The sequence below is a fragment of the Myotis lucifugus genome, unplaced genomic scaffold (genome assembly GCF_000147115.1).
Source record: "Myotis lucifugus unplaced genomic scaffold, Myoluc2.0 scaffold_109, whole genome shotgun sequence".
NCBI lineage: Eukaryota > Metazoa > Chordata > Mammalia > Chiroptera > Vespertilionidae > Myotis > Myotis lucifugus.
The window spans coordinates 3,216,753-3,239,957 of NW_005871157.1; the positions used below are offsets into that span (position 1 = coordinate 3,216,753).

General features: G+C 49.1%; 2 protein-coding genes across 30 annotated transcripts in view; one reads left to right on the forward strand and one right to left on the reverse strand.

The window, feature by feature from the left end:
* MAP1A (microtubule associated protein 1A) overlaps positions 1 to 13,431 on the forward strand; it is a 20,235-nt gene extending 6,804 nt beyond the window's left edge. For both annotated transcript variants that reach the window (XM_006093097.3, XM_006093098.3), the window contains 5 exons: positions 2,582 to 2,664; positions 2,947 to 3,087; positions 3,287 to 11,318; positions 11,467 to 11,687; positions 11,887 to 13,431. In XM_006093097.3, coding sequence (XP_006093159.2) covers positions 3,437 to 11,318; positions 11,467 to 11,687; positions 11,887 to 12,042 — 8,259 coding nt within the window. In that variant the 5' untranslated portion in view covers positions 2,582 to 2,664; positions 2,947 to 3,087; positions 3,287 to 3,436 and the 3' untranslated portion in view covers positions 12,043 to 13,431. The remainder of the gene's footprint in view (positions 1 to 2,581; positions 2,665 to 2,946; positions 3,088 to 3,286; positions 11,319 to 11,466; positions 11,688 to 11,886) is intronic.
* A 516-nt stretch (positions 13,432 to 13,947) lies between these two features.
* Positions 13,948 to 23,205, reverse strand: part of PPIP5K1 (diphosphoinositol pentakisphosphate kinase 1) — a 40,044-nt gene continuing 30,786 nt past the window's right edge. For 27 of the 28 annotated variants that reach the window (XM_014459509.2, XM_006093089.3, XM_023757572.1 and 24 more), the window contains 2 exons: positions 18,592 to 18,705; positions 13,948 to 16,276 (listed from right to left, as the gene is read on the reverse strand). In XM_014459509.2, the coding sequence (XP_014314995.1) occupies positions 15,369 to 16,276; positions 18,592 to 18,705 (1,022 nt within the window). In that variant the 3' untranslated portion in view covers positions 13,948 to 15,368. Of the gene's footprint in view, positions 16,277 to 18,591; positions 18,706 to 18,896; positions 19,005 to 23,205 lie in introns of those variants that run through there. The other variant, XM_023757582.1, reaches the window with a different exon arrangement.

The following is a 23,205-nucleotide window of genomic DNA, read 5'->3' on the forward strand; positions in this document are numbered from 1 at the left end:
TCAGCATCCGCCCACCCTCGCCCTTCATTGGCCAACAGAAGTGACCCGACTCACAAGAAGTCCCCTCCAGAGAAAAAGGAAAAACAAGCCCATTCCCTTGGAGTGGGATGCTAGGGAGAGCAGAAGAGGAAACCGCGTTTCGCTCCCGGCCTGCAAAGGAGGGGCCGGGATGCAGACCACAGTTGCCCGTCAGAACTGGAGGGCACTTGGGTGAGGGAGAGGGCCCTTGCGCCAACACGGGAACTGGAATCAGAGAAGGCTAGTGGGTATAAACAGGGGACTGCCAGGAATGATAGATTGGGAGGGGGACTGATAGCCAGGAAGCAAATCAGTCTACCACAGAGATTTCTTTTTCTGAGTTTCCTAGCTCAAATGTGCATCCTTGTGGTGTGTGTGGGGGTGGTGGGGGTAAGAACTACCCTTTTAAATCTAAACTACTTGGAGCTAGCCTAGGACCAGCTGCTTCCTGAACCATGATATTCCTCACCTGCCCCAGCCCTGCCCCTATCTTCCTCTGAACTGACCTCAAAGCTTCCCTCAGTTCCCAAGTGAATAAAAGAGAACCCTCGGACTCCTCTTGGGCCCCACCCGCCCTGTATGGGCTTGATCTTGTGACACCCTCCCTCCCTCCGTAGTTAACTTCCCCTGCAGCTGCAACTGCAGCCCCTTTCTGCCAGATCTGCTGGATCCTGGCACCCAGGGTCTTCCATAGCAAAGGCCCCGGCCCCAGGCCCCTCTTGTCCGGAGCCCCAGAAAGAAGAAAGAGCCAAGTCACAGAAGAGAATCTAGTAGAAGATTATGATCCCTCACAAAATATCCTCCCGACAACCCACTCCCCAGTCCCTCTCTTCACCTCTCTGTAAGGTAACCACCGTATGCTGCCATTGGCAAGGGCAGGAGCAGGGCATGGCAGCCACGTTCTTTGCTACATTGCGTGGTGTCTCATGTGAGCCTGGAGAACGGAAGTAGACAGGGGATCTGAAGGTGTCTTATCTTTTGCCATGGCCCAGGGAACACTCGGGCTTTCCTCCCTTTATTCCTGTTTGTGAATCACTAACTCCCCTCTCCTTGGCAGAAGCTCTCCTAGGAGAGGGGCAAGGATGAGAGGAGAAACCGTTCCCAGGGGATGGGCTATAGGGTAGTGAGCCTGGCCTCTCTGGAGGGGGGAGGGCATGAAGGTGAGGTGGGAACAATATGATTGGATGCATGTCTGAGGAACCTGAGTACAGAACAAGAAGTTAGAGAACAAGAAGTTAGAGCCCTATTTCTTTTTCTTTTCTTTTTTTTTAAAAAATATATTTTTATTGATTTTAGAGAGAAAGTAAGAGGGAGAAAGAGAAACATCAATGATGAAAGAGAATCATTGATTGCCTCCTGCATGCCCCTTGCTGGGGATCTAGCCTGCAACCCAGGCATGTGCCCTTGATTGGAATTGAACCTGGGACCCTTCAGTCTGCAGGCTGACGCTCTATCCACTGAGCCAAACCAGCTAGGGCCCTATTTCTTTAAAAAAAAAAATATATATATATCCTATATAATAAAAGGGCAATATGCAATTGATCCTAACGGCAGGACGACCGCTGGATCAGTCACTATGAGGCGCACTGACCACCTCTTAGTCCCTTCCCCAGGCCGTCAGGCACCGATCACCTGATGGTGAATGGGGAACTGGGGGTGGGTGATGGCAGGGGGCGGGGCTGGCTGCAGACAGCTGGGGAAGATGGCCCTGATCGCAGGCCAGGCCTAGGGACCATACTCGTGCACAAATTTCGTGCACCAGGCCTCTAGTATATATATATATATTTCAGAGAGGAAGGGAGAGGGAGAGAGAGATAGAAACATCAATGATAAGAGAGAACCATTGATCAGCTGCCTCCTGCACACCCCCACCAGGGATTGAACCCTCTACCCAGACATGTGCCCTGACCAGGAATTGAAACCGTGACCTCCTATTCATGAGTCAACCCTCAAACACTGAGCCAACGCCCGGGCTAGAGTCCTATCAGCCTTCTGTCTCCCATAGTGCTGACTTCTCTCCAGTCTTTTGGAATGGAAATTCTAGCCTTGGATGGGTGTTGGAAAGGAGGATGGGGAGTCTAAGACACTGCACAGAAGCGCCCATTTCCTGATTTCCAGGCACTCTGCTGGCATGAAAACCCAAGGCAGACCCTCCTGGAGGGAAGGGAGCTGAGGATCATGTCCCAGGAGTCCTCCCTCCAGCTGAGCCCATCCCTCCTCCCCCCATCTCCAGGCAGCACCAGGAGCTTAGTGCTCTAGAGGGACAAAAGCTTCTTGTCAACAGGGCAGTCTGAGGCGGGAGTTCCAGGCGGAGGGTGTGGCAGATGAAGGGAGGGAGAAGATGGACTGTGTGGAAGAGGGTAGGAGGAAAGCCTGGAAGGGAAGGGCTAGAGGGGCCAGTCCCTTGACTTTACTCAGCAGTATCCAAAGTGGCAGGATCTAGGGATAACCGGGCTTCCCTTTCTCTGATAGTGCCTCCTTTTCTCTCCTGCCCAGCACAAGGCCTCTCTATTTTAATCTGTACCCGCTCTCTTCAATACAAATCCCTGCATCTCTCCCTCAGGCCAGAGGACCCTCTGCCACCAGAGTGAAATCCTAGAGACCGTTATCCTGGTGAACCCGAGTGCTGACGGCATCAGCTCTGAGGTAAGGCTGGGGCCTGTGCCTCTCCACGAGGGCCTGGTTTGAAAGTGCTGTAACTCACCCTTGCCAGTGCTACTGCTGTAAGGCCAAGAATTCCTGGACTTGGCTTTGAATCATCCTTTCTCTGCCATGTAAGCTGCCTTACAATCTCCAGCTCCACTTTGGAGGTGTTGTGGGGCTGCCAGTGGGGAGCATGTCCCTGCAGTACTGAGCGGAAACCAGGAATATCCAGTGCCCTTCCCTGGGTTTCCTACATCTGTGACCACTCTCCTCCTTCCATTCTAGGTTCACCACCTACTTAGCAGCCCATCAGCTCACAAACTACTGATCCTGAGTGGGCAAAGTTTAGAGCCAGGGGGGGACCTCATCCTACAGAGTGGTACCTACTCCTATCAAAACTTTGTCCAGGTTCTTCACAACCCAGAGGTATGTCCCATGCCTGCATGCCTGGGAGGAACAGGATATGGGATAGGACTAGAGCTGGGGGGAAGGAAAATCTCATTGCATGATCATCCGTGGTCCTGGCAGAAAGGTAGGAGATCACCTGGAGAGTGGTGGAGATGAGCAGACTGAATCTGAGTCAACCCCAGTGACCTGATCAGCCTTCTATCTCCCATTACTCTAGATTACCCAGTTGCTCAGCAATAGAGACCCTGGGATCCAGGCCTTCCTCACCGTATCCTGCTTAGGGGAGGGTGATTGGAGCCATCTGGGACTATCCAGTTCCCAAGAGACCCTGCATCTCCGGCTAAACCCTGAGCCCACGCTGCCCACCATGGATGGTGTGGCTGAGTTCTCCGAGTATGTCTCTGAGACCGTGGATGTGCCGTCCCCCTTTGACCTGCTAGAGCCCCCTACCTCAGGGGGCTTCCTCAAGCTCTCCAAACCTTGCTGCTACATCTTCCCTGGCGGCCGCGGGGACTCTGCCCTTTTTGCCGTTAATGGTTTCAACATCCTGGTGGATGGTGGCTCTGATCGCAAGTCCTGCTTCTGGAAGCTGGTGCGGCACCTGGACCGCATTGACTCGGTGCTGCTCACACACATCGGGGCAGACAACCTGCCAGGCATCAATGGCCTCCTGCAGCGCAAAGTGGCAGAACTGGAGGAGGAGCAGTCCCAGGGCTCCAGCAGCTACAGTGACTGGGTGAAGAACCTCATCTCCCCTGAGCTTGGAGTTGTCTTCTTCAATGTACCGGACAAGCTGCGGCTGCCTGATGCCTCCCGGAAGGCCAAGCGCAGCATTGAGGAGGCCTGCCTCACTCTGCAGCACCTGAACCGCCTGGGCATCCAGGCTGAGCCTCTGTACCGTGTGGTCAGCAACACCATTGAGCCTCTGACCCTCTTCCACAAGATGGGCGTGGGCCGGCTGGACATGTACGTCCTCAACCCTGTCAAGGACAGCAAGGAGATGCAGTTCCTTATGCAGAAGTGGGCAGGCAATAGCAAAGCTAAGACAGGCATTGTGCTGTCTAATGGAAAAGAGGCTGAGATCTCGGTGCCCTACCTGACCTCTATCACTGCTCTGGTGGTCTGGCTGCCAGCCAACCCCACTGAGAAGATTGTGCGTGTGCTTTTTCCAGGAAATGCTCCCCAGAACAAGATTTTGGAGGGCCTGGAAAAGCTTCGGCACCTGGACTTCCTACGCTACCCTGTGGCCACGCAGAAGGACCTGGCTGCTGGGGCTGTGCCTGCCAACCTCAAACCCAGCAAAATAAAACAGCGGGCTGACAGCAAGGAGAGCCTCAAGGCCACTACTAAGACAGCAGTGAGCAAGCTGGCCAAACGGGAGGAAGTGGCTGAAGAGGGAGCCAAGGAGGCCCGCTCAGAACTCGCCAAGGAGTTAGCCAAGACAGAGAAGAAGGTAAAGGAATCATCCGAGAAGCCCCCAGAGAAGCCTGCCAAACCTGAAAGGGTGCGGACAGAGTCGAGCGAGGTATTAAAGGCAGAGAAGCGAAAGCTGATCAAAGACAAGGTGGGGAAGAAGCACCTGAAAGAAAAAATATCAAAGCTGGAAGAGAAAAAGGACAAAGAGAAAAAGGAGATCAAGAAGGAAAGGAAGGAGCTCAAGAAAGATGAAGGAAGGAAGGAGGAGAAGAAGGATGCCAAGAAGGAGGAGAAGAGGAAAGATATCAAACCTGAGGTCAAGAAGATTTCTAAGCCAGACCTGAAGCCCTTTACCCCTGAGGTACGTAAGACCCTCTATAAAGCCAAGGCTCCTGGCAGAGTCAAGATGGACAAGAGCCGGGCTGCCCGTGGGGAGAAGGAGCTGTCTTCTGAGGCCCGGACACCCCCAGCCCAGAAGGGGGCTGTACCACTTCCAACAGCCAGTGGGCACAGGGAGCTGGCCCTGTCTTCACCAGAGGACCTCACACAGGACTTTGAGGAGATGAAGTGTGAGGAGAGGAGGTTACTGGCTGAACAAAGGGACACAGGACTAGGAGAGAAACCTCTCCTTGCAGACACTGCACAGGAGGGACTCGCCAGCACAGCTGCCCAGGCGACATTACCCTCTGTCCCAGGGCTGGAACAAGAAGAGCCTGTGATAAAAGAGAAAGAGGTTGTACCAAACATCCCTGAGGAACAAGGCAGCAAGGATAGAAGCGCAACCTTTGGGGCTGCAACAGAGAAAGAGAAAGACACCTGGGAAGAAAAGAAGCAGAAGGAAGCAGAAAGGCTCCCTGATAGAACAGAAGCCAGAGAGGAAAGTGAACCTGAGGTAAAGGAGGATGTGATAGAGAAGGCTGAATTAGAAGAAATGGAGGAATCACACCCTTCAGAGGGTGAGGAAGAGGAAGAGGAAGAGGAAGAGACAAAGGCTGAGGGTTTTTACCAAAAACATATGCAGGAAGCTTTGAAGGTAACTCCAAGGTTCAGGGAGGCTCTTGGGGGCCGGGAACTGGGACTCCACGGCAAGGCTCCTGAGAAGGAGACCTCATCATTCCTAAGCAACTTGACCACACCTGCAGGAGCCACGGAGCATGTCTCTTACATCCAGGATGAGACAATCCCTGGTTACTCAGAGACGGAGCAGACCATCTCAGATGAGGAGATCCACGATGAGCCGGAGGAGCGCCCAGCTCCACCTAGATTTCCTACAAATGCATATGATCTCCCTGGGCCTGAAGCTCCTGGCCCCTTTGAGGTTAGTCAGCCTGCAGACAGTGTTGTTCCTGTTGCCTCCAGCAAAGGCTATGGAGCACCAGAGACTGAACTCACCTACCCCCCCAACATGGTGGCTGCCCCTTTGGCTGAAGAGGAGCACGTGTCCTCAGCGACCTCAATCACTGAGTGTGACAAGCTTTCTTCCTTTGCCACATCTGTGGCTGAGGACCAGTCTGTGGCTTCACTCACAGCTCCCCAGACAGAGGAGACAGGCAAGAGTTCCCTCCAGCTTGACACAGTCACAAGCATCCCGTCATCCCGCACTGAAGCCACTCAGGGCTTGGACTATGTGCCATCAGCGGGTACCATCTCACCCACCTCCTCACTGGAAGAAGACAAGGGCTTTAAATCACCACCTTGTGAGGATTTCTCTGTGACTGGAGAGTCAGAGAAGAGAGGAGAGATTGTAGGGAGGGGCTTGCCTGGAGAAAGAGCAGTGGGAAAGGAATTGGAGACCACAAATGTACAGATATCTGAGAAACTTCACAGTCAATATGGAGCCCCAATGTTTGGTGCTCCTGGACACACCCTATATCCAGGGGAACCAGCCCTCGGAGAATTGGAGGAGCGCTGCCTCAGTCCAGATGACAGCACAGTGAAGATGGCCTCTCCTCCACCATCTGGCCCACCCAGCGCTACCCACACACCCTTTCATCAGTCCCCAGTGGAAGAAAAGTCTGAGCCCCAAGACTTTCAGGAAGCAGGCTCCTGGGGAGACATGAGGCACACACCGGGTGTAGGCAAGGAAGAAGCTGTAGAGGAGACAATCAAGCCAGGGCCTAAAGAGGACACACTAGAGAAGAGAGAAAAGGTGCTTCCTCCCAGGAGCCCCCAAGCTCAGGAAGCAGCCATCAGCATTGCTGGGGAACATACAGGCTACACTACCCAACTATTGCCAGAACAGGATAAAGCAATGGTCTTTGAGACTGTGGGGGCACGAGAGCCCACAGGCACAATTCTGGGAACAGAAGCCCTTCTGAAAGATTTGAAGACATCACTCCCAGCACCTGGTGAACCTCAGAAAGATGAGAGGCTCCAACTTCCTGACCAAAGCCTCTCCCCTGATGATGCAGATTCCCTCTCTGTCCTCAGCGTGGTCTCTCCAGACATTGCCAACCAGGAAGCACCCAGGTCTCCTTATGGCCTAACAGAGCAGCACTTACACAAAGACCTTTGGCCACAGGTATCTCCAGAAGACACCCGGTCACTTTCCTTCTCAGAAGAGAGTCCCAGCAAGGAGACCTCTCTGGATATCTCTTCTAAGCAGCTGTCTCCAGAAAATCTTGGCACTCTCCAGTTTGGGGAACTAAGCCTTGGAAAGGAAGAAAAGGGGCCTCGGATGCAGGCTGAGGACACTTCTCAGCACTTAGCCCCTGTGTCTATTCCAGGACCCCGTGCAGCCACAGTGTCTCCTCCCACACAAGGGAGCACTGGATACTCCGCACAGACAGACATCACAGATGAGAGCCCTGACAGAAAATTGCCTTCCAGCTCCTTTTCTCACTCGACACTGTTGGGAGATGGGAAGCACTCACCTGAAGTGAGCACAAGCCCCGGCGAACACATTCTAACACCTGATAGCTCCCTCACCAAGAGTCCCGAGTCTTTGCCAAGCCTCGCCATGGAAGACATTGCCATGAAGTGGGAAGGTCAAGTTCCAGAGTTGAAAGACAGAACCCCAGAGAAGAAGGACAAGGGACCTGACCCAAGGGATGAAGCCCTACAGCAGAAGGGCAAAACCCTGGAGCAGAAGGATACAGCCATCCATCAGAAAAGTGAGGCTCTGGAAGAAAAGAACAAGGTTATGGAAAAGCAGGATAAGGCTTTAGAACAAAAAGTCAGAGACTTAGGACAAAGGGACTCAGCCCTGGAACGGAAAGACAAGACCATAGAACCAAAAGACAAAGATTTAGAACAAAAAGATAGAGACTTAGAACCAAAAGACAAAGTTCCAGAGGACAAGGTCTTTGAACTGAAGGGCAAGGCCTTAGAACAGACAGACAAGATCCCTGAACAGAGGGTCAAAGATCAGGAACAGGACAAAGCCTTGGAAAAGAAGTATCAGGCCTTAGAACAAAAATACTGGGCTTTAGGACAGAAGGATGAAGACCTGGAACAAAACAATAAGGCTCTTAAACAAAAGGATAAGGCTCTGGAAGAGGACAAAACTCAAGATCAGGGGAGCCCAATGCAGGAGAAAACCATGAAACCAAAGGAGAAGATCCTAGAGGAAAAATCTTCAGAAAAAGTTGAAGCTGTGAAACAGAAGGAAGAAGCTCTGCTGGAAAAGACCAAAGCTCTGGGGCTGGAAGAGAGCCCAGGGCAGGAGGACAAGGCCCTGGAGCAGGAAAAGAAATACTGGATGGAGCAGGATGTAGTCCAGGAGTGGAGAGAAACGTCTTCAACCGGAGGGGAGCCAGTTGGAGAACAGAAAGAATTTGCCCGGACATGGGAGGACACATCATCTGATCAGGAGGACAGGTACTGGAGGGGCAGAGAGGATGTAGCCCTGGAACAGGACACATACTGGAGGGAGCTGAGCTGTGAGCGGAAGATCTGGTTCCCGCATGAGCTGGATGGCCAGGGGGCCCAGCCACGGTACACAGAGGAGCGGGAGAGCACTTTCCTCGATGAGGGGCCAGATGATGAGCAAGACGTGCCCCCCTTGGAGCATATGCCCCAGAGCCCATGGGCCTCAGACTTCAAGGGTTTCCAGGAGCCCTCATCGCAGAAAGGGCTGGAGGTAGAGCGGTGGCTTGCTGAGTCACCAGTTGGGCTGCCACCAGAGGAAGAAGACAAGCTTACCCGCTCCCCTTTTGAGATCATCTCTCCTCCAGCTTCCCCACCTGAAATGGTTGGACAGAAGGTTCCTCTGGCCTCAGGACCAGAGACCCCTGTCCCAGAGCCTAAGAAAATGCCACCTGTAAAGAAAGAACCCACTACCCACTCATGGCTGGCTGAGATCCCACCGTGGGTGCCCAAGGACAGACCCCTGCCACCTGCACCTCTCTCCCCAGCGCCAGCTCCCCCAACCCCTGTCCCTGAGCCTCGCACTCCTGCACCCTTCTCCTGGGGCACTGCCGAGTATGACAGTGTGGTGGCTGCAGTGCAGGAGGGGGCAGCTGAATTGGAAGGTGGGCCATACTCCCCCCTTGGGAAGGACTACCGCAAGGCTGAAGGGCAAGGAGAAGAAGAAGATCAGGCCAGGGCTCCTGACAGCAGCCCCTGCAGCTCAAAGGTCCCAGAGGCCAGCAAGAGCCATGCTACCAAGGGGCCTGAGCAGACAGAGCCAGAGCAGAGAGAGCCCACGCCCTATCCTGATGAGAGAAGCTTTCAGTACGCGGATATCTACGAGCAGGTGATGCTTACTGGGCTCGCCCCTGCGTGCCCCACTAGGGAACCTCCTCTTGGAGCAGCTGGGGATTGGCCCCCGCACATCTCAACCAAGGAGGAGGCTGCTGGCCGAAACACATCAGCAGAGAAGGAACTTTCATCTCCTGTTTCACCCAAGAACCTCCAATTCGACACCCCATCTTTCAGCTACGCAGCTCTGGCGGGACCCACTGTACCACCTAGGCAGGTGCCTGATGCAGGGCCAAGTGTGGAGCCCAGCCTTACCCCCCCTGCATTACCCCCCCGTGCTCCTGTCCCCCTGAGTAAAGGCCCAAGCCCCCATATTAATGGTAACCTCCTGAGCTGTAGCCCAGATAGGAAAACCCCATCCCCCAAGGAATCAGGCCAGAGTCACTGGGATGACAGCACTAGTGACTCAGAGCTAGAGAAGGGGGCTCTGGAGCAGCCAGAGAAAGAGGCCCAGTCCCCAAGTCCCCCCCACCCCATCCCTGCGGGGCTCCCTAAACTGTGGCCTGAACATGAGGCACGTACCAGTCCTTCCTCACACTCACACCAGGGTCCTGCCCCACCCAGCCTGGACTTCCCTGCTTCAGCCTTTGGTTTCTCCTCATTGCAGCCAGCTCCTCCACAGCTGCCCTCTCCCGCTGAACCACGCTCGGCACCCTGTGGCTCCCTTGCCTTCTCTGGGGACCGAGCTCTGGCTCTGGCTCCAGGGCCCCCCACCAGAGCCCGGCATGATGAGTACCTAGAAGTGACCAAGGCCCCCAGCCTGGACTCCTCACTGCCCCAGCTCCCCTCACCCAGCTCTCCTGGGGCCCCTCTCCTCTCTAGTCTGCCACGACCTGCCTCACCAGCCCTGTCTGAAGGCTCCTCCTCTGAAGCCACCACACCTGTGATTTCAAGTGTGGCCGAGCGCTTCCCTCCCGGCCTGGAGGCTGCAGAACAGGTGTCTGTAGAGCTGGTCCCAGGAGTGGAAGCAACTGCCCACAGCCTTTGGGACCTTACTCCTTTGAGCCCAGCACCTCCAGCTTCACTGGACTTGGCTCCAGCTCCAGCTCCAGCTCCAGCTCCAAACTTGCCTGGAGACAAGATTGATGGCACCCTGCCCCGCCGCCTGGAGTGCTCAGTGGCAGCCAACAAGAGGCCAAACTCCTTCCAGGATCTCTCTGGAGATTATGCCACCAATGGTCCAACTGAAACCAGCCCCAACCCCCCAGGCCTTGCCCCTGCCAAGGATGAGAAAAAAGAGGCTGAGGGCTGCCCTGCCTGGGAACGTGGGGCCTGGCCTGAAGGAGCTGAGAGGAGCTCCAGACCTGATAGTCTGCTCTCCCCTGAGCAGCCACCGTGTCCTGGAGGGACCTCTGGTGGCCCATCTAGAAGTGGCTCCCCTAAGATGGAGGCTGGGCCCCAGGGATGTGCCTCTGAGCCCCGGCCCCACTGTGGGGAGCTCTCCCCATCCTTCCTGAACCCACCTCTGCCCCAATCCACAAATGACAGTGACCTCTCAACTGAGGAAGCTCAGCTGGTAGGGAGAGGGGGGAGGCGCCGGGCGGGGGGCCCTGGGGCCACAGGGGGTCCATGTCCTGTGGCAGATGAGACACCCCCGACGTCAGTCAGCGACTCAGGCTCCTCACAGTCAGATTCTGACGTCCCACCAGAAACTGAGGAGTGTCCATCCATCACAGCTGAGGCAGCCCTCGACTCAGATGAAGATGGGGACTTCCTGCCTGTGGACAAAGCTGGGGGGGTCAGTGGAATGCACCATCCCAGGCCTGGCCATGACCCACCGCCACTCCCTCAGCCAGACCCCCGCCCATGCCCTCCCCGTCCCGATGTGTGCATGGCTGATCCTGAGGGGCTCAGCTCAGAGTCTGGAAGGGTAGAGAGGCTACGGGAAAAGGAGAAGGCACAGGGGAGAGTAGGGCGCAGGGCCCCAGGCCGGGCCAAGCCAGCATCTCCTGCACGGCGTCTGGATCTTCGGGGAAAACGCTCACCCACCCCTGGGAAAGGGCCTGCAGATCGAGCATCCCGGGTTCCACCCCGGCCACGTAGCACTCCAAGCCAGGTCACCCCAGCAGACGAAAAGGATGGACACAGCCCCATGTCCAGAGGCCTAGTCAACGGACTCAAGGCAGGACCAAGTAAGTATGATGTGAACAGGAGAGATTGTGGATTGGGGCTGGGTGCGGCTGGTCTAAGGCTCCAGGAGTGGGAGGAAGGGAAAGAAGGAGAAGGTTGCCAAAAGCAGTCTACTTTCCCTCTACAATGAGTCCTGGCTTCTCTCTACAGTGGCCTTGGGTTCCAAGGGTGGCTCTGGTCCCCCTGTGTATGTGGATCTCGCCTACATCCCGAATCATTGCAGTGGCAAGACTGCTGATCTTGACTTCTTCCGACGAGTGCGTGCATCCTACTATGTGGTCAGTGGAAATGACCCTGCCAATGGCGAGCCAAGCCGGGCTGTGCTGGATGCTCTGCTGGAGGGCAAGGCCCAATGGGGGGAGAATCTTCAGGTGAGTGACAAGGGTTGCCAAGGAGGTAGTATGGTCAAAGCTTACTCAGAGGCAATAGTGGGACACAGTCTTTATTCATAAAAGGACTGAGCCCTTTCTATGGGCAGTGGGACTATTTCCTGGGCCATCAGGTACCCCATCCCCCCCACATATGCTCCCTTCACATTCTCACATCAGGCATGTCTTATCTCCCTCCTAGGTGACTTTGATCCCTACTCATGACACGGAGGTAACTCGTGAGTGGTACCAGCAGACTCATGAGCAGCAGCAGCAACTGAACGTCCTGGTCCTGGCCAGCAGCAGCACTGTGGTCATGCAGGATGAGTCCTTCCCAGCCTGCAAGATTGAGTTCTGAAAAAACCACTCTCCCTTCCCCAAGGATCTGCTCCCCCAGCTCCCTTAGAGAATGGCTACTGCTGAGTCCTTGGGGTTTGGGGACATGGGAGCTGGGGAAGGAGAAGGTGGGGGACAGGATGTCTTGTGGGAATTTGGGCTGGGCTAAATGGGAGGGGTTGTCCCTTCCCATCATCCATACTTGAGAGGAGTCTCAAAACCAAAGGTAACAGGATAGGGAGAGGGTACAAAATTAGGATAGGTTGTCATCTGATGCCTGAGAACTCTGGAGTGACACCTCTCCTAGCACTGCCAAATGCTGGTATTGCATGGAGAGTAAGGATGAGTCTGAGAGTGCAACATCCTCCCTCACAGGAGATCATATCCGCAACCCCAGGGACCTCTTTATTTATTTAGCATCCCAAGGATTTCCAATAGTAACTTATGTGACCTGGGGGAAGGATACTGTCAGTGAGATGCCTAGAGCTGCACCCTTCACCTCCCATCCCCTTACCCACCAGGGTCTGGGATCCAGCAGAGGTCTGGGGGTACACTGCTGCTACACTGTCCCACTGCTTCCCTCCGTATCTGAATGTCTCAACCCAAAACTTGAAGCACTTGACCAACAGACTGGTGAGGGAAGAAAGCTTATCCTCCCAGTCCCTGCTTCATACCATTCACATCCCAGGGTTGTGCTCAGACCAGGCCTACTGGGCAGCACAATGGGGCAAGGAGAGCCCAGCTCCAAACCCAGAATTTTCCAAGCTCCCTGACCTTTTGAAGTTTTCACCTACCCATTCCAATGATCCTGATCCCTTCTCATCCCCTGCTTGGCTTTTCTGCATGTGGTCATCTTCTGTGGCCTGGTGTGTAATGGGTTAAAAATAAGCCACTGCCTCATATCCCAACATTTGACAACCCAGCAATGTGTGACTCCCCCAACATTCCACTATGCCATCCTGCAGCTGAAATGGGAACGCTGGCTGCCTTTTCAGCCCCATACATACTCTTAGAGAGGATCTGGGAGGTGGAGGTCATGACAGAGGACTTGGGGGGAAGGAGAGGGAGGAAGGAAAGGGAGAGGAGCTGAGCTAAAAAGCTTAACTCCTACCGAGTGAGATGAAAACAGGCTGAAAATACCATCTCAGGAGAGGACCTCACCCCAAGCAAGCCAATGAGCAGCCTTGCCAGACTACTGATGGACTGAGGAATCCAGACGCTCGCTCGTCAGGACTCAGCTTCTCTGCCAAATGACTGTGTGGAAACCAAAATGAGCCCGCCTGTGTCCTTCCTAGCTCCCACCCAACCCATGCTGCTGTGCTCTGCTTCTCCCCACACTCCCCTGCTCTAGTTCCCAGCTGCTGTAACAGAGCCGCCTTCAACTCTAACAATAAATCAAGTTCATTACAGATGCTGTAGTGCTGCTTAGGGTTTTTCTGACTCCACATATTGCTTAGTTGCTGGGCTCTGGCTTCTCTAAGCATAGTCATTTTTCTCAATATCTTTGATAACTGGAAGCAATTCCAGGAGCCAGGGAAGCCAGAGAACATAGGGTGTGTTGAGGGAGAAAAGGATATGAGGGAGCCAGCATAATTCCTGAAAATGGGTGAAGGAAGAGGGGTCGGCATCTCCATGAGGTCAAGAGCTGAGAACCAAATAACCAGATACGTCAGATAGGATAACACCAAAGAGGTAAGGAGTTGAGGGGCCCTAAGAGACCCAGAGCTTATTGAGGTTGTAAACACCTCTCACCTTTGCAGTCAGGATTTTCATGGAGGAAAATGTTGGATTTCCCTCCTGCAGTGAAACTCTTTATATGTCATGGGTATGTAAGAAGAGGCCAAGTTGTGCACGTGAATATATGGGCAGGGGGGTATTCCCGCCCTCCTAGTGTTCTGGGCTCTCCCGATGTAAAGATGTCAAGGGGTTAAACAGAGAGTATAACCTCTTTAATTCCTGACACTCCAAAGCATCGGAAGAAAAAATTTAAGAGGGTGATTCCAAGGAGCTGGTGAAAAGGCATTGTGTACCCTCTGGTGTTTCACAGAGACAGAACCTCTGTCCCCCACAACACTACTCACTTCAGACATTTTGGGATAGTGGGTTGATTGGCATAGGGACCTCCTGGGATGTCTGATCTGTATATTTTTATAGTCTGTTCCTGCTCAACTACAAAGGCTTTTGACTGGTTCAGATTAATTCAGTTACATATCTGATTGACTTAAGAGTCACATTCATTCTTGAGTTCACAATGACATCACCACCTCTACCATTCTCATTCATATTTATTGAGCACTCATAATGTTCCGACCCCCCACTCTAATGGCAGCATTACCCCTCTTACCCACCCCCATTCCCATCCCCAGATCTTTGGGATTAGCTTCATAATCACACCTGGCCCTAAAGACACAATGATATAAGGACAAACCTCTTGGAGACCCTAGAGAGTTCTTTGGCCAGTCTGTCCCTGGCACTACTATATATATATATATCTTTGCTCATGTCTGTACAATATTTATCTCTGCTGATTGCTTAAAAATAGAACCTGATTTTCTCTACTACAGCATCTTCTAAGCCAAAAAGCCCCACAACAAAAGAGGCCTCGCTTCACAGATTGGTCAAGAACCCCAAAAGCATTTTAAGTAGTTACTCTGAAATTTTCACAGCAATCTAATACCTATTTTTCCATTGAGTTATTGCCCTCTCCACAGGACAGGAACAGAGAGGGCACTTGGGGATGATATGGAAATACCCATAAGCCCAATCTAAAGATTAGTGGCCATGATGGATGTTTGTTTAGTAAGGGGACTCTTTTTCCCAGACATTTCAGACAGCCATGCTGGACCCACCTGAGGAGTGCTAGCCAAGACAAGAGTCCCCATGAATGCACATATGGTCTAAAGGACTTTGAGACATTGTGAATATTTCCTCAGAAAAGTGAAGACCTTGGCATCCCCTTTTGCACTTGTTGTCCCGGGACAGTGTCTTCAGCAGTTAAGAGGCATTTCCTTTAACAATCTGGAATTTCCTGGGGTGCTCAGAGGAGGCTGGGTAATGATAGACCAGCCCACCCCTTAAAGGAAATCCTATTCAAGTCTAATGGCTTGGTGAGGAGTCAATGGCTGCTTTGAACACGAAATGGGCCCCTCACCAAGCCAGCTCCAGCACAGGTATGCCTCATGTCAAGAGGACTGCTTCCTCAGACACCTCTGGTAAGATCCAAGGCCTTATGCTGGCAGGTGAGTTAGCCAACAGAAAGAGTTGCTAGCTCAAATGGCTGGTATATTATAACACCATCAATGAGAAAATGACTAATCACATGTTGCTGGTGGAAGGGATAAGTTTTGGTCATGGACTAGAGACTGGCTCTGAGTGAGGGTTTGGATCACTAGATGGATACTGGGCTTGGGGAACATCCTCTCCAGGCAGCTGGTCAATGACCTCAGGGACCACACAGGACTGCTGATTAACCTCCTTAGGGCCCTCCTGGACCTGTAGATCACCCTCCCCAGGGAACTCTTGGGATGGTGTATCAACCTCAGGGATATCCTGAGACAACAGATTGGTTGCAGGAGCTTCTTGGGCCAGTCTGTCAACCTCCAAAGAGAACTCCTGGCATGGTTGGCTGAGCTCCTCAGGGATCTCTTGGGCTGGCTTGCCAGTTTCCACAAGGATTTCCTGGACCAGGCTACCAACCCCTTCAGGAAACCCATGGACCAGCCTGCCAACTTCCACAGAGACCCCTTGGCATGGCAGGCTGACCTCCTCGGGGTTCTCCCGGAAAAGCTTGCAAGCTTCCTCAGAGACTTTCTCGCACAGTTGGTTGATCTGAGTGACCTCCTGGCATGTTCGGTTAACATCATCATGGGTGTCCTTGCATGGCTGGCTCTTGTCAGAGACCTCCCGGCATGGCTGACTGACCTCTTCAGGGATGTCCTGGCATGGCTGGCTAATGTCAGGGGCCTGCTGACATGGCTGGCTGACCTCCTCAGCAACTTCCTGGCATGGCTGGCTGGTTTCCACAGGTGGTTCCTGTGGGAACTGGTTTGGTTCAAACGACTTTTGCTCCCCTTCTATAAGGAGCTCTTGTGCTCCATTCCCAGGGATCTTCTGGCGCAGCCCAAGGCCTTGACATTCTTCAGCCATGTGTGAACTCAGGGAGGGTTGATCACTGAAGCCAAATGGGCAATTACCATCCACTGCAGTAGGGGAGGAAGGACCAGCACTGGACACAGTGCTGGAAGGGCCACTGCTGTCTGTAAAGCAAAGTCAGAAGACCAAGTCAGGCAAGCCGGAAGAGAAGGCTTTACTCTATGTATGTAGTTCAAGTGCCAGACAGATGGCCCATATTACTCATGTCGCAGGGAAAGAAGGTCTGAATTCTTTCTAAGTTATGCAGACTCCCAAGTTAGCCCAGCTCAGAAACTGTTGCTCTGGCCTAACATATACTATAGGAGTAGCACTAAGGTACATCTAAGTCTTCAGGAGAAAGTGCTGAGGCCCACTTCATCCAGTTCTTTTACAAATGTACCCTTATCCAAATTTTAAATTTTCTTGATCCCTTATTCATACTTTGAAAACATATGAATACTTTATCCCAGTGGCTCATAATTGGGGTTACATAGAATCTCCAGAGATTCTAATTCTTAGGTTTAGGGTAAAGGTGTGGGGTGGAGAGGGAGATGAAGGCAATATATTTTGATGTAACACTCCCAATTAAGTTTGATGCACATCTTTGGTTAAGAATCATTTGTTTAAAGCAATCAATGTATTTCTGAGGCAGAGGTAATCATTGTTTATAGCCCAAGGTATAAGTAAGCAGAAGAATGTAGAAAAACCTTGTGAATCAGAATAATAGAAAAGAAAATGATTTACCCAAAGATGGAAGAACCCCATGGAATCTCTAAATGGCAGCAGTTCTTAATTAACCTTTTCAGTGTGTGTGTGTGTGTGTGTGTCACTGATTCCTTTGAAACTCTAATGAAAGTTATGGATTATCCTCCTAGAAAAATATACATGTGAATATTCACATTAATCTTTATATATGATTCCTGGTGTTCATAAACTTTACCCTGAAATCCATCCATGGATTCAAAGTGAAGACCTTCTAAGTACTGGGACATATGATGTTACAGGGTTGTTAATATCATAAAAACTAATTTCCCAGATCCTGACAGTAGTAAAATGAAGTCCGTAGAATCTTCAATTACACTGTGGGACAATTCCTACCCCAACCTCTACTTCTTCACTAACCTCTAGTAGGGGATTAATCTACTTTTCCCTTTGTAAATATTATATTTATTAATGGTATTGTAACTTTATATTTAAAGCATTCTGACATCAATAATTATAGTTTTTGGAAATAGGGGACATCTGAGTATCTTATAATCGAAGAGAATCTGGGAAAGCTGGCAAGCACAAGCATACAAAAGCGCAATCAGTCATTGTGTTTAAGGTATGCCAGTAACCTCTTTTCAGTAAAGCATCACAGGAGGCATGCTTCAAGTAGAAAAAGAAGAGGAACATGGTTTTGTGCCAAGGCTTATTTAGGGCAGAGAGACAGACCCTGAAAATGCTTACCAATGAGGCTATACACCTGATACTGAGATTAAAAAAAAAAAAAGCTGTAAGCTGAATTCACTCAAGGGTAGAAGTAGCCTTATACTCACTTAGTGGTTTGATTCAGGCAAATCAAAGAGGTCAAACAGAAATATAAGCGGGAGAGGGACAAGAGGGGGGCAGAGAACCATAAACGCTATAGGAGACAGGTAAAAGGGACAACGACAAGGTGAGTGTAGGATAATCTGAAATCCAGGGGGAGAATTTTTGGTGTTAGGAAGTTTCTTCTGCATACTGGGTGCCAGAAGAAGGGCAAAATTCGACAACTATTTACTTCAATGCTGAAATATGAATCTTTGCTAAAGTCCTACCCAAGTAAAATAGTGAAAGGCATGTTTGATTTTTGTTATTCCTTGGAGGCAGGATGAATAAAGAAAGGATTTTCCATCACTGGTGTCTCTGGCCCTGCTTACTACAGGTATCTCCCTCCCTGCTGTTACTCTAAGGATTCCTTGTGGCCCACTGTTCACAAGGATAGTTAGTGATGGGCTAGAGATGATAAAGAAGAGATGGGGAAAAGCATCACCTCACCTGAGGACAGACAACTTGAGAAAAAAGTTGAAAGTAGTAGCAGATTTTAGTTTCCTTCCCCCAGCTTTTCTAAATATTCAGGTTTCCTTCCAAGTCACCTGTGCTTTGAGGAGCTGTAGAAACTACGTGGGGATCTGAGAAGAATGAAGTCTCCACCTTGTCTTCCTTAAGGACCCTCTGGTGGTCCACTGTCTTTTAGGAGCCTCCCCAGTGAGATAGAGGGGTGTGGGAGGCAGAGGTGATAAGATACAGTAAACAGATCCTCCCTTCATCTTGGAAGAGGCAGATGAAACTGCTTCCCTGACTGTATTCCTGGTCTTTCAACTCTCATCTTGGTTTCCCTCAAGGGACAGGTTTCTCACTCACCAATTCCTCCATCCCTCTTGGCCTTTGTCTAGGCAGTTCCAAAAGGATTACTTACACCAAGGGGGCTTCTCAGAGCGCTGCCGGAGTTGCATGGTAGGTGAATGAAGAGTACGGGGTGGGGAAAATGTGCCATCTGAGGCCTGGTTGCTGTGCATAGACTCAAAGAGGGCTGGATAGGTGGGGGAGAGAGGGAAGGAAAAAAACCATATGAAGAAGAATCCAAGTGCCACAGGTTCTCAACATAAGAAAAAACCAATGTACATTTTCTCAGGCTGAGAAGAAGCATCCTTCACACAAACCATTTTTAATATTTTAAACTTTGTATAATGAATATTTTCAAATATATTTTTAAAAAGTCATTGAAAGACTAGTATGACCAATATTCATACACTCATCTATATTTAACACATTAACACATGTCAACATTTTGCCATACTTGTTTCATCTATTTCTTGGTGCTGAAGTTCTCTAAAATAAATAATAGACATAATGAATACTTTAATATGCATTTCTAAATTATAAGGAGTTTCTCTTATTTAGCCATCTACCACTAATAAACCTAACAAAATTAAAAAAATAATACCCTAATATCATGTAATACCCAATCCATATTCAAATTTTCCCCTATTACTCCCAAAATTTCTTTTATAGTAAGGTCCAAACATGAACCATACATGTTTGGACCTTACTATAAAAGGACCTTACTATTCTAGATAGTGCCCTCCTACCCATTTATTTTTTTCACAGTGACTTTTTGAAAAGAACAGTCAGTTGTCTCACAGAATGTCATTTCCCACATTCTTGATTCATCTGATTGCTTCCCCATAAAATCATTTAACTCATTTCACCATCCTTTGTATTTCCTATAATCTGGAAGTTAGCTATAAAAGGCATCATTAGATTATTCAGTTTAAATCACTTTGGCAATACCTGTGTATATTATATTATACTAGAGGCCCGATGCATGAAATCATCGGGAGGCCCTGACCACCCACCATAGCCCACCGGTCGGCCAGCTGGTGGCCTGGGCCTCTCTCTGCGGGGCGGATCATGGGGCAATCATGGGGCGATGGCCGGGTCCCCAACCAATCGCATTGCACCCGCCTTGGCTGGCTTGGCACCAGTGGGTGTCATAGCATGGTCCCTGATGGTCATCCAGATCGTCGTTCTGCTATTCAGTCGATCGGTCGATTTGCATATCACACTTTTATTATATAGGATTATATTATATTATATTATATTATATTATATTATATTATAGGCACATAATGTTTCATTGTCCTACTAAGTAAGACTAAATTTACTAATTGGGTTAAAGTGGTGGCCACAAAATCTCACCATTTTAAAGTTTCCCCTTTCTGATCAGAGGTGATCCTTTGACACCATGCAAACCCACCAACATTTCAACTAATTGTGTTAGTATCCATTGATGATCCTTAATTTTTTATTAGGGGTGTCAAATGTTGATTTTCTAATTCTATCAATCCTTTTAATATTTATTAGTTGGCATATTTTCTGTAAAGAAGAATGTTCCCTCTTCAACTGGGACTATTTGATTACACTGAACTACAGTTGTTACTGAAAAGATAGGATGTGTTTATTTCCCTTTAGTTTTCAGAGGAAAGAGTTGGTGAAAAGTATTCTCCAATAGTGGCAGATGATAGTTATTTTATTTTTTGTAAGATTCACTATGAGTTTGTGTCTTTTTATATATTCAGTGTACTTTAATTAATTACTACAAATTATTATTTTTGTTGTTGTTATTAATCCTCAGCTGAGGATATTTTATCCATTGATTTTTTTAGAGACAATGGAAGGGAGGGGGAGAGACAGAGAAAGTGAGGAAAGACAAAGAGAAACATCAATGTTTGATTAAGCCTGCAACCCAGATACGTGCCCTTGATTGGAATCAAACCCAGGACCCTTCAGTCTGCAAGCCGATGCTCTAACCACTTAGCAAACCCAGCTGGGGCACAAATTAGTGTTTTTTTTGTTTTTTTAAATATATTTTATTGATTTTTTACAGAGAGGAAAGGAGAGAGATAGAGAGTTAGAAACATCGATGAGAGAGAAACATCGATCAGCTGCCTCCTGCACATCCCCCACCGGGGATGTGCCCGCAACCCAGGTACATGCCCTTGACCGGAATCGAACCCGGGACCCTTCAGTCCGCAGGCCGACGCTCTATCCACTGAGCCAAACCGGTTTCGGCACAAATTAGTTTTAATGCTAAAATATTCCAGTCTGGTCAGTGGGAGCCTCTTCAGGCTTTATGGCTTCTTTGCTTTTGTCTCAGGATCACCTTGTGCCTTCCTTGCCCTAGACCAGTAGTCGGCAAACTCATTAGTTAACAGAGTCAAATATCAACAGTACAACGATTGAAATTTCTTTTGAGAGCCAAATTTTTTAAACTTAAACTATATAGGTAGGTACATTGTTATTAACTTAATTAGGGTACTCCTACGCTGACCTTTGCTAAAAATGTCCTCAATCTGAGGGGTCGACCTCAGCAAACGTACCCCCACTTCTTCTAACAGCACTTCTTCAAAATAGACTCGCCCAGGCCGAAAACCGACTTCTGCGCATGGGCCACGAAGTTTCAATCGCACTGTACGTGCGCGCCTGCACGTGGTATTTTGTGGAAGAGCCACACTCAAGGGGCCAAAGAGCCGCATGTGGCTCGCAAGCCACGGTTTGCCGACCACTGCCCTAGACCATGCAGTCTCAACAAAATTAGTTCTTGGTGAGGATGAAAATATTCTTAGATATTATTCTATTGATTTGTGTCCATCAAATGGCCACAATACATACATATATACACAGTATATGTGTGGTATTAAAATTTTGTGTGGTGGGGGTGACTAGGGAAAAAAATGCCTAAAGAGGCTCCGGGTAGGGGTGGGAGAGTGTGTGATTTTTTTTTTTTTTTTTTAGAAAGACGAAAAACCACTCACTAGACCAAGAAGCAGTCATTTTCCCATGGGAATCCTGGTAGAGGTGAATGATATGTAGAGACCAAAATCTATACACTAAGGGAGCTCATTGCTACCGCTGCTAATGCATAACGTTAAAAAGAGCACTAAAAAACCCTGAATTCATACTGATATTTTCAATTCAAATGTAAAATGACAGCATTTAAAAAATCTTTTGAATTTGTACTTGTATACCTTGAAAACCCTGGTTCCTAGTAATATGAACATAATTACTTATCTTATTTGCATTATTCTATTATAAATATAGTTTTAAAATGGTACCAATATCACTAAAAATTAAACTACTGAATGATTTCAGAGAGGAAGGGAGAAGGATAAAAAGAAAGAAACATCAATGAGAGAAACATCATTGATTGGCTGCCTCCTGCACACCCCCAACTGGGGATTGAGCCTGCAACCCGGGCATGTGCCTTGTCTGGGAATCAAACTGATGACCCCTTGATTCCAGGGTTGACACTCAACCACTGAGCCACAAGACTTTCTCACCCTAGCTGATTTTGCTCAGTAGATAGAACATTGGCTACTAACTGAAGGGTCCTGGGTTCAATTCTGGTCAAGGGATTGTACCTCACTTGCAGGCTTTGTCCCCAGCTCGGGTTGGGGTGTGTGCAGGAGGCAACTAGTCAATGTGTCTCTTTCACATTCATGTTTCTCTCTCTGTGTCTCTCCCTCTCCCTTCCATTCTCTTAAAAAAAAAAATCCATGGAAAAATATCCTTAGGTGATGATTAACAAAAAAATAAACCAAAACAAAAGGTTTTCTCTGTCTTTGTCTTTGCCAACTTGATTTAAATGTGTCGCAGAGTAGCTCTCTTTACATTTATCTTCCAACTACTAGGTTGTATATATTTGTATCTATCAAATTTGAGAAGTTTTCAGCCATTATTTCTTCAATTATTTTTCTACCCTTTTTTCTCTCTCTTCTTCTAGAACTCCCATTATGCACATGTTGGTATGTTTATGGTGTCCCACAAATCTCTTTGGCTTTGTTCATTTTTCTTCATTCTTTTCAATTTCTCCTCTTCAGACTGGATATTTTTTCAAATGACCTATCTTTAAGTTTGCTGATTCTTTCTTCTGCCTGTTAAAATCTTCTAAGAAATCCTCTAGCAAATTTGTCATTTCTGTTATACTTTCCAGTATCAGAATTTGTTTGGTTTCTTTTGATATTTTCTATCACTTTAATGATATTCTCTATTTGTTGAGACATCATTTTCCTGATTTCCTTTAGTTCTCTGAACCTGGTTTCCTTTCCTTATTTAAAATATTTGTCTAGAAAGTCTAATGTCTGTGTTTCCTCAAGGATTATTTTTGTTAATTTATTCTGTGAAAAGATCACACTGTCTGGTTTCTTTGCATATTATATAATTCTTTCGGTTGAAAAAAGGACATTTTTACTATTATAATGTATTAACTCTGAAAATCAAATTGCCCCTCTCCCCTCAGGGTTTCTTTTTGTTGTTTGCTGTGATCTACAGCTGTTTAGTGATTTTTCATTTTCTTTTTTTTTAAATATGTTTTTATTGATTTTTAGAGATAGAGGAAGGGAGAGGGACAGAGAGATAGAAACATCAATCAACTGCCTCCTGCATGTCTCCTACTGGGGATCAAGCTGCAACCTGGGCATGTGCCCTGATTGGGAATTGAACCAGTGACCTCTTGGTTCAGGGGTTGACA